Source organism: Homalodisca vitripennis, chromosome 4 (genome assembly GCF_021130785.1).
Source record: "Homalodisca vitripennis isolate AUS2020 chromosome 4, UT_GWSS_2.1, whole genome shotgun sequence".
Classification (NCBI taxonomy): domain Eukaryota; kingdom Metazoa; phylum Arthropoda; class Insecta; order Hemiptera; family Cicadellidae; genus Homalodisca; species Homalodisca vitripennis.
In genome coordinates, this window is record NC_060210.1 from 128,639,867 (window position 1) to 128,651,686 (window position 11,820).

At 31.0% G+C, this 11,820-nt stretch overlaps 1 protein-coding gene across 3 annotated transcripts in view; it reads right to left on the reverse strand.

Annotated features, from left to right (window-relative positions):
• LOC124360149 (protein vav) overlaps nucleotides 1-5,107 on the reverse strand; it is a 44,042-nt gene extending 38,935 nt beyond the window's left edge. For 2 of the 3 annotated variants that reach the window (XM_046813505.1, XM_046813506.1), the window contains exon 1: nucleotides 4,749-5,107. In XM_046813505.1, coding sequence (XP_046669461.1) covers nucleotides 4,749-4,961 — 213 coding nt within the window. In that variant the 5' untranslated portion in view covers nucleotides 4,962-5,107. The remainder of the gene's footprint in view (nucleotides 1-4,748) is intronic. The other variant, XM_046813507.1, reaches the window with a different exon arrangement.
• Between the last annotated feature and the right edge of the window lie 6,713 nt (nucleotides 5,108-11,820).

The window sequence follows — 11,820 nt, forward strand, 5'->3', positions numbered from 1 at the left end:
AATGTGTTTAACATTTATTGTTAAATGCAATCTACAAACAAATACATACCTCTTACATATATATATATATATATATATATATATATATATATATATATATAATTAATTTACCTAATCTCCCCAAAAATTGTGGTTTATAAGGATATGTGTGTGTATATATATATATATATATATATATATATATATTATATATATATATATATATATCCTTATAAACCACTATTTTTGGGGAGATTAGGTAAATTAATTTTAACAGTAAACCCATCATGTGACTTGACACTAGGATAATTGTGAAAACTACTCCTTCCTATATAGTTTCATATTTTGGGTAAAACAGTCAGGCATTTGTTTTTCTGGTGATGCTTGTTTTGTTTCATCTGTCTTTGAGAGACTTCTTCCTTGACAAAAACTTTGTGAATGGAACTATGCTTAATATTCTATTACCAGAATATGTTCTTCAAATTTAGAAAGAAGGCAATTAAATCAATAATTTAAAGGGGATAATAGAACAGAACTAATTTATTGCAATTCTAAATAAAAAAGATCCCAGAACTGAAACTTGTGGGATGGATATTATTGAGGTACTTATTTCAAGGTTGCTTCTCTCCTTGAACAGCAATTTGCTTTCTGTCATTTAGATATATGACTATTAAACTGACTATTTTCTTTTGGAAAGGAGACGAAATGTTCTCAAAATTTAAGATAATATTCGTCAATAGCACTTTCAAAAACTATCAATTGGTATAAAAGTATCTATAGTCCTAAATAACAATCATATATTTATGTATATAGGAATATAAGAAAACTCATAAATAATAAAGAAATTACGTATATAATAAACAAGCCAGAACGAGATCGATCAAACAAGAAAACATATAACTAATTATGAGCCACAATTCGTATGTCTATGTCATAATTATTTAATTGTTTGTAATTATACACACGTAATTATATATTACATGTATGTATAATAATTATTGTTATATATATTACGTGTCTATATATATATATATATATATATACACACACACACACATAATCGTTATTTAATAATAATATGATTACTATTTGAAAGTGTTTACAGCTGTGCTGTTGATATAGAGTTAATTGTTCAAAATAATTAATCAGTATCAATGGTTATGATTAAGTAATATCGTTTACCAATTTCTAAATAAAAAACCAGGTCCGCTTATCGTACCCTACCCAAAAATTTTACTGAATATTAAAAACATGCTATTGGTCAATAACTTGTCTCATTTTCTTCTTTTAAAATTGGTACAAGAACGATTGATGTTATATTTAATGTTTGTGAAAAATGTAAGTTACGATTAAAAACTCGTGCAAATACATTAAATATCCATCTATTCTATTATTCCATACGTATTTGACTAACCATACAATTCACTAGTTGGCCCCTAATGTATTTTGAGATATTATATATATATACCCTCATTTATCATGATTTTTCTTTATTTTGAATTATTGTTTACCACACTCCAATCAATTATATTATTATTAAATGCTCAAGGGTAGGAATAAAACTATTAGGTAGTATTTTATAATTTCTCATTTGAAAATCTATGTTTATAAAATATTCACTGAATACATTAGAATGAATATTGTTTAAGCTTGATTTATCTGTACAAAAAGTTTCATTATTTACAACATTTCAAGCAGCATTACAGAATTTTAAAAATTATTAATGAAATTTTCATTGGCTAATAACTTTCCTTTTTTAATTTTCTTATTTTTAGCTTTCTAGCAGCATTATAGGTGCTTAACCTCATTACTTGTAACCCTATACTAAAAAATGTAATATGACCGTATTATCTTGAAATGTAAAGAAAATTCATAAATTTTAGGTGTAAATCTCTTTCTTACTAGCAGAACTTACCTTAAAATTCCTGTAACAGCATTCTATAAATGAATTGTCACAATGCTAATAATTGTATGCACTATTAATATATTTTTAAGTATTAATGTAACTAGTTGGACAAAACAAGTTTAGGTATCTCTCAAATTAAGAATAAAATGTTCATTTAGTTTTTATTTTTCTAAAAAAAGACACTATCATAATCTCTTTTAATAACAAGATTATGAAAAACAATTTGTACGACAGTATGATTTGACAAGCAAGGATTAATTACTTTACAATCAGCTATACCACTTGACAAGTAATAATGTATTGTATATTCAAGCAGCATCTCAACTTGTGAGTCCAATATTCAAGCAATTATACAGAATTTATATGATATAAAATATATATCAGAGAAATTTGTTAAGCATGCCATTGTTAAGCATATAAGATCATCATGACATCATGAGCATAAAACAGGTAAATTAATAAATTTCTAGATAATTAAACCATAGCTACAGTGACTTTTTTTACTAGTTTTCTGGAAATCGGCCTTGTACTTGGATTTAAAGAAATCAAAAGAATATTAGCATGACTAATCTTGTAAAAGTACAAAATTAATACTAGTTGTAGATGTTAAAAGTAAAATAGGGTAGGGTACGATAAGCGGACTCGGTGTTTTATATCGAAATTGGTAAACGATATTACTTAATCATAACCATTGATATAATCAATCGATACTGATTAATTATTTTGAACAATTAACTTAAATAATCTATATGAACAGCTGTAAACACAATACAATTAAGGTAATATTTTAAATTTCACATAAGTAACATTGTGTATTAAAAATGGCTGTCAATCTTAGGAAGCTTCACGAAATTGCTTTAAAAGACGATAAAACATGTTTTTTATGGCTTCAACATGTTGGGTTAGTACCTAAGAATCCATTATGTGATATTTGTGGAAAGGTAACAAATATAACTGTCAGAGGAGTTAACATGGTCGTCTTCAGATGCAAAAAAGAAGGTAATGGTGGACACAAATTTAGTAAAAACGCACTGAAGAATAGTTTTTTTTGAAGGGTCATAGTTCGGACTGCGCAATATTGTGACTTTAATGTACTTCTTTTCCAGAAATCAGACAAATTAAGATTTTTTAATTCTTGAGTATAGTTCGGATTTACACAGTCCATCAAGAAGTACGATATCTGACTGTTTGGATAGATGATCAGTTTAATAGGGAAGAAAAGCTTGGAGGTCCTGGAGTGGCGGTAGAAACTGATAAGAGTAAAATTTGAAAACGTAAAAATAACAAAGGGAGGTTGGTAGAAGGAACCTGGATTCTAGGTTTAATAGAAACTATACCGGAAGGACAAAAACGTGGGGGTAGATATAGGATAGAGATTTGTCTTGAAAACAAACGAGATGCTAACACTCTCATTCCTCTCATACTAAAACACATGCAGCCTGGAACAACCATAGTTACAGATATGTGGAAAGCATATTTTGGATTAAGTGATTGTGGTTTTGTCCATTTTACTGTCAACCATAGTGAAAATTTTTTAAACCCAGCAACTGGTGCCAACACTCAGACAGTTGAAAGTTCGTGGAGAGCCATAAAACGTAGTCTAAGAAGTGGTATCCCAGCCGACCTTCTCGCAGATCACCTCTGTGAATATTTATATAGAAGAGAGGTACGATTTTCTGAAGAGGACGCGTTCAACCATTTCTTAAAAGTTTTAAAAAATTGCTACCCAGGCGAAGACATGTAGATAGTTTGACAAATTTCCGTTTCCTATTCTAATTATTGTTAACTTATGTTCTAATTTATTTTCTATTCCCAATGTTTGTTATCATTTCTTAATTATTTATGGTTTTGCTGTTTGATTGTTCTCGTTCTGATTCATTTAGTTAAAATTATGAGTTTCCCTGATTTTGGTTATGTTCATTTATTATTTGTTACATCATTAAATTCACATTTTAATTTAAAACATATGATTGTTATTACTTTTATATCGATTGATAGTCTATGATTCGATATGGAATATTAGGTATCGATGATTATATTCTTCGATATAAAAAACCGGGTCCGCTTATCGTACCCTACCCGTAAAATAATCACTGCAAATAGTAATGTGTAGGCCACTTATTAAGTCTCCCCTTAAAATATTGAAATAAATCTTTTAACCGGTTAATATTTATTAATAAATTAGTTTTAATGAAATTACTACAAAATACACACTCTCAGCCTTGACTTTTCTTCACATTAGCCAACCATAACAAACACCTCATCATTAATAAAAATTAATTTCAACTAATTAAATACTACTTTAATTTACTTATTTATACTATTTTACTACAGAAATATTTGATAATCTAGGTATCGACTACTACAATATACTATTTAGGGGTATTCAAAAACAAAGACTACCCAAAGCAAATTGCTTAAGTTAGTTATTCAAGCAAAAATATCTCTCACACCTTAAAATAAGCTAGACCTTTCATGTTGACACCTCAAATGAACATGAGCTTTAAATCTAATGCACAATTAGGCCTATATCCAATGATGGGCATAGCTTATTATCAGCCTTTACCAAAAAGCAAGCTAATAAATCATCAAGGCCTAATTACCACTCATCTACCTAAACTTGGTGGGCTAAGAATCACATTAGGAGTACATTCCACAATAGACCTACATCATTAAACCAAGCATTTCAACCAAAAACACTAATGATAATGGGTCAGTCAAAAATATGCTAAAACAACTCAAAATTATCAATATTATCATTATAATATTGAAATAAATCTAATATCTAGGTTTATCACGGCCTGCCCTAGTCTAATAAGGAAGCTTTATACTACATACTGCCCATAAATCATTAGCTAATCACCTGAGCCATTTGAGGTTTTTGGTTGACATCTTTGAGGTCAAAGCAGCCTTTTTCTATAGTATTTAATAAATTACATAGCAAAACACCATCTCGAAGAGTATATGCCAAATCTGACAGACAGGCGTCGGGCCAGTTAGCTTTGTGATCTGGTCTCAAAACTCCACATTTTGTTAACCACCCAGCACAATCTTTCCACAGATCATTAGTTGCCATCACATTAACTAATAAATGTTTTTAATTGAAGAACACGTAACAAAAGTAGTTATAAAAGTTTTAATTTAATTACAATAGACGGCCCCATTACTAATAAAAATCGACAATTTATTTATTCCCCAGGTTAATGAAGATAAAAACAAAAACAAACTGGAGCAACACTGCTGCCAACAAGCTTTGGCGTAATAGATATAATATTTTCCATTGACATACTACGCTGCATGACAAATCAACTGACTCCCCCCAACCCTGCTTTATGAGCTGTTTTTCAGTTTTGTATTCTAAAACTACGATAACAACAACAATGTCATGGAGAAAAGAAAAAACATTGTTTAAAACACTGCTTTTCTCTAAAAACAATAGGATGGTCAATGGGTAGGTAAGCAACATCAGTCTAATTGTAGATCATTGAGGATGGTAAAGTGGCATGATGTCTGTTTTAATACAGTTTAAGTAATTTTTTAGTAAAGGATGTGGTCTAGATTATAACTGAATCCTAGATATAATTACCTAGACTATAGTTATTAGTGAATACAAAGATTATAGTTACTCTAAATGGTTAGTAAGGGCTGGCGACCAAAGAGAATTGCCAGACACTACAAATATTTCGCATAACATATTCAGTAAAGCAAATTGACAAAATATGACACGAATACTTATATATTTAGTTAACGTAATCAAGAATTACGGAACTTTCAAAACTTTTAGTAAACCAGTACTTTTTAAAGGGTATATTTAAAAATGTTTTTAAATAGGCTAGAGTTATATCAATTTACAAAACTCGTGCATATAATGCCTTTCTGAAAATTTAAATCACGTGTGAAAATGTCAGATATGTGTCTTTGGACAGATGGAGACTACAACAAAACGCCCCCCCCCCACCCACACACACACACACACACACACACACACACACACACACACACACACACACACACACACACACACAAAAGGATCTTGTCAGGCTTCAACGAGGGGAAGCCAAATTGAGGCCCAGCTCGGCATTGACCGTACCCACTTGCGTCGCGAGATTGTAGATATTTGAAATCTCTACAAGATACTTACTAGAGAGTTGGAACGTCCCGAGTTATTATCTATCATAGAGTTCAAAATCCCGTTCAACACAAGCTCCCAAGACCTCTTCGTAAAACCGGTCTCGCCAAACGCATTATCTACAACATGCTCTCATCCCAAGATTAATGAAGTTGGGCAATGCTTTCTTTCGCAATTGACTTCTTCCGGAACCACATCAGCGTGAGTTTCAAGCATAAACTCAAGACCAGGATCTCAGCAGGAACTAACTCTTACTGTACATTAAGTGTGAATTATTAATAGTTCCAACCGAGTTCCACAATCCCGCTTTGGATATTGAAATGGCACGCTCTGGTCTCACTTAATGAAAGAATGCATTGTACAAATCCAATTTAAACAAAAACAGCAAAGAAGTTATATTTTAAACTTGCAGCTCTGACAGTATCACATATTAATAATAATCTGGGAAATCCCAACGTTACATATTTTTTAATTGTTGTTCTTGTTATAATTTATTTTAACTTTGTCCTTGTTATTATTAGTTTATGTCAATGTCGTCATTGTAATATTGTTTTTAATTGTTATGTGTGTTATTATACATTGTTATTGTTATTTTAATAGTCTTTTACTATTGCATTATTATCTCATTTTTTCTCAACATATCTATAATTTCATAATTTTAAATTAGTACAGATTCTCTTTATGAAATTGTGTTTAACGTAAATAAAAAATATAAAAAAATGTACTGCACTGTGACTGTTTTTTTACAGCTTTCAGCTTGAAAAGTCCTTTTCAGTACGTAGAGTTTACTTTGCAATAGACGTATGTGACTTGTTCAAAGTTTAACCTATAGTGACAACTAAGAAACTCAGCCAATGAACTCGCCCTGTGATAGATGTAGGGAATTTAAAAATATAATCGTTTACCTTTTCATTGTTTATAGACATGCAAATAAATGCACACCAGTCTTGTATGGTGTTTACCTTACAGTTAAGATTTTGAGAAGTAACAACTACATCCTTACCATTGACTAAATACTCATGTCATTTGTAAATATTATCTAAAGCCCAATCTGTTTCTTAAATTATCTGGTGAATCGTATAAATACAAAACAGGACCCAAGATCGACCTTGTTCTGGAAACAATAAGTAAAGTTGTGATGTAATATTTCACTTGACTTTTTTAATACTTCTATGCTTAAATTAAGTATAATCGGCGAATGATCAGACGACAGATCAAGACAGAATTTTATATCTGTGTAATTTTGGTTAATACCTTTTGTAACAAAAATGTAACAAATATAGAATTTTTTGCATATCAGTAGGCCAGTATGTATGTTCACCCGTAGAAAGATGATTGCAATGATTATCATTTAGCATCTTTAAGGGTTGTAGTCCTCTAGGAGTGACCAATCGAAAACCCCATTCTTGGCGTTTCGCGTTGTAATCACCTCCTGCTATAAATGTATTCCCCGATGTAGTGAAAAGTGTTCAAATTGGAATTTGGTTATAACGTGTCTGGGGGACAATAAATTGATGAAAATGTAATAGGGCCTAACCAATCTTCAAAAACAATGCTGGAAGTTTGAAGGTAATTCCCTCTAAAGCTGGGTATTTCATAATGTTTAATTGTGTCTAAAATGGCACTACCCGCATGTGCCGTATTGTTAGGTTGATCAGTATAGTATAATGTGTAGTTGGGAATTGTAAAATAGCTTCTTTCTATAAAAAGAGTTTCTGAAATAAGTAAGACGTCTAAGTTAGTTGAGTGATGAATAACTGGACTTCTTATCTATGCTGAGTCAAACCGTTGACATTCCATGAAGCGATTGAGAAGGATATTTATTTTAGACAAGAAACAATAGTAGTCAGCAGATTAAGTCACGTACTAATCTTTTCTGCTTGTTTAGGTAACATATTTTCAAACCGTTCAAAAGATTTTTAAATTATGTTGGACAAACTTTCATATTAATCTATGTGTCAGTTAGATGCCTTTTCCCTTGGAAAAAAACTGTAATTTCTGTGATTATTCCATACAGTTTGAGAGAAGGTTACTTCTTCAGTGACTAAACTATTTTGAGAGGACAGGTTTTGCTTAACATTAGTCTAGAACTAAACTGGTTGGTTTCAAAAGTCTTCTTTCTGAGGAGAGGAAATTGTTTGCTTTGTATTTCTCTATACACGAGATAACCTTTGTAGTTAGCCGTATTCTCACCAGAGCACAGAACGCAAGAAGGAGGTACTGTTGAAGATGTTTATTGCAAAGCTTTGTATCATGGTGCTGAGAACATTCAACACAACGAAATGCATTTTACAATATGATTTAGTATGTATATAACGTTAGCAACGTATATATTCGACAACTTTCTTCTTGTTATTAAGTGGTTCAAATAAAAATTTAGAGTTTAGTAAATATCGAATTTAAAATATGCATTTATTACGATCGCAAGGCACCCAAATCAATAAAAAACCGAGACATTGGTTTCTTTGTGACTCTATTTCTTACAATGATCAGATTTCTTACTTTGCGGTCGATTTCTCGGATTACTATTGTTAGGTCTTCAATAGAAATAGTTTAATGCATATTCTTTGGCACAACCCTATATGCTCGTTCTTGCTTTAACTGGTAAGTATGGAAACTGACGTTCGAGTCTGTGAGTTCTTTGAATATTTTCCGGTAAGCGTCAGGAGAAGACGGAAAAGTGTAATTCTGTTTTGATCAAGACACTCGTGCGAGTATTCAGTTTTACTTACCATTGAATCTAAGACTTTGATAATCAGTGAACATTTTTCACTCCTGGTAAAAATATTGGGGGGGGGGGGGGGTAGGTGGCTTTGAATCTTTTATTAGGTTATTAGTGACGATATCTTCATCCATTAAATTTTCTTCTTTGTCCGGTAACTTTACTTATACAATGGCGCTTGAGCCAATGGTCTTGTGAAGAACTAGTATTTCTTTAAGTGTTTCTTGACTTAACTGTTGACCAATTATCAAACTCTATCAGAAATGTAACTATCCGATGATTTGTGCTGATTTAATTCCAATACGTTACAAAGTTCTTCCTAAATGAGGAAATGTAATCATGATCATGTTAATGAATGTTCTGTTCCAAAATGGACGAAAGATAAAAAAGCAAACAAGTCCTTAAACTAAACAAATGGGGTATATTAAACCATGGAATGTTCACAATTTAAACTAAACTAACGCGCTGACTTTTCATGATTAGTTCATCACACTTTAAGATATAAAAATTATGGTTGCCTGTAAAGTCGGTTTTACGGGCGAAGATTTTACGTGACAACGTCTTTTTCTCGGTAGAATATTTATTGATATGAATATTATTAAATTGCACAATAGGAACAAGGAATTGAATGAAAATAAGAATTGCACAAATTTTAACTATAGAAATATATTTTGTTTACTAAAACATTGTACATAATTTGAAATTAATTAAAATTTGTTATTGTAAATGGTAAAGTTGAATAAAACATTTACTAAAATTGGAATTTGAAATTCTTGCTAAACACAGTTAAATTCTAACTCCGCGCGTGGTGATTGGTCGGTTTAGTTCGTTTGTTTGGTCGCACTGTTATGACAGGTTAGAGGTTATAATTTGTTATTTTAAATGTTTGACTAGCAATACGCGCTGTTTCTTCTCAATCGACTGAATTACGATTGATTGCAGAGTGATTTAAACTAATAATTTACTTAACACTATCAACATTTGTCAATAGTATGACATAACCTATAAACTCAGTTTCTCAACTTTTGTGTCAATCTAACAATTAATCAATCAATCATAGTTTACGATAATGAAATATCAGTGTACAATTATTTACCTTTATTGTTGTAGTTGTTGTAAATGACGAATCTAAGCACTCCACATTTTCACGAATAAACATAGTTATCTGCTTTATCCCGTGCGGCGGACCCACAGTTATCTGCTTTATCCCGTGCGGATCTCGTGCGGCGGACCCACTGGACGGGCATCGTAACGTTACCGGGCGTTACACTTTTTCATGAGTGACTCCGAGCCGCAACCTAATTTAAGACGTTGTCACGTCAAAAACACAAATATATACAACGTTAATAAAATCAAACAAATAATTATATGATTTTCCCAGAGAAAATGGAAGTGAAAGATTACAAAAGACCTTGTCTTTGTATAAGCATAAATAATTGAACTAAATAAATAAAAAACTTAAAACTAATTAATTACTTCAGTTTTAGAACTGTTCGAAGTTGAGGTCTTATAATTTGTATAAGTCTGATAAGAACCTATAAAAATTGGTAACATGTACTAAAGAACATGGTAAGAGTTCTCTGGAATTTTTCAATAATTAAAAGCATACAATTACTCTTGATTATTACGAAATTATATAATACTCTATTACTGTTACTTACTATGGAAGTACCAAGTAAGTAAGTAAGTAAGTAAGTATGGAAGACTTCAAATGGGAGTATACCCTTGATAACATAAACGAATATATAGTATTCCCGTATAATGTTTGAGTGTCCATTTCAAAGGTATAATCAAGGTGTTATTATGTTTATGTTGGCATAGCGTACTGTCTGATCAGACTGCTATCATCTGTCACCTGTCATACTGTATTCTGTATCAGGTGTTAGTGAGCAGACTGCTGTGCAAAGAGTTTGCTTGAAACGTTACTTAGATCTGCCACTGCCAGTGCTTTCACTTTAGCACTTGATACTGATAGTATTTATTGCACAACACTGTACCATTATCGTATCGTTTAACATATTTGTATCATTATTTTCTTATTTATCAACAGTTTAACATTGTATTTGTGGTGTATAAATAAGTTGGTCGGTTGAAAATCTGGTAAAAATGGGTAAGTAATTATAACAATGTTTTTTACGTTTTATAAACAATTCCACAACAGCAACAGCTGTTACATGAAGTTTAACCTCTAAATAGTTCGTAATATTTTTTTGACTTAATGATATAGTTTTGTGTTAATTGTGTTGTCCGTGTTTCAACATAGTAGGATTATATTATTTGGTATTTAGTCAAGTAAGTTGAATCATTTAAATGTTAACCCTAGGACCTAATTTAGATTATTTTAGAGTTTATGCTAGCTTATAATTTTTACCAGCCTGTAGGCTTTTGATTTTTTTACTAACCTCTTACACACTTTTGAAATAAACTTTGATAAATGTAGACTACACAGTATTTAGGAAGAAGTTTGAAAGAAGCTTGTTGTCCTGCAAAAATTGGTTGACTTTAAGAAATGTTCTTTCACTTGGTTTTCAAAATCATGTCTTGCAATATTTTCTCTAAGTATTACATTTTAAACGTAGCAAAACAAATCAAATCATGGGTAAAGTATGGTAAGCGGACCCGGTTTTTATATCCATTAGTATAAACATCGATACTTAGTATTCATCTATCTAATACGCGTTTATGAGTATATCTAGTAACATATCTATAATAGTCATAATAACAATCATAAAACAATCTAAAATTTAAATAATTAATATAGTGATCATAGGCCTTGTGAAAAATCTTATAAAGGCTACAGTATAATAAGTGGCCACCAACACAATTGAATTATGTTTATCAATTTTAAATATTGATACTATCCAATACAACATTTGACCTATAGATATTCATAAGTAATCATTGCCAGCTTTCTTTATTTAGACTAGTGATATCATTACCAGCTGTTGTTATTTTGTCTATGTAGGAGAAGGATAGTGATGACAGGCACAATGGCGATTAGTATGCAGATATTGGCTCAAAATAATTTTATAAACACTGAACAATGTTTTAAATGGTTACAAGATAATAACCTTGCTCCTTTAA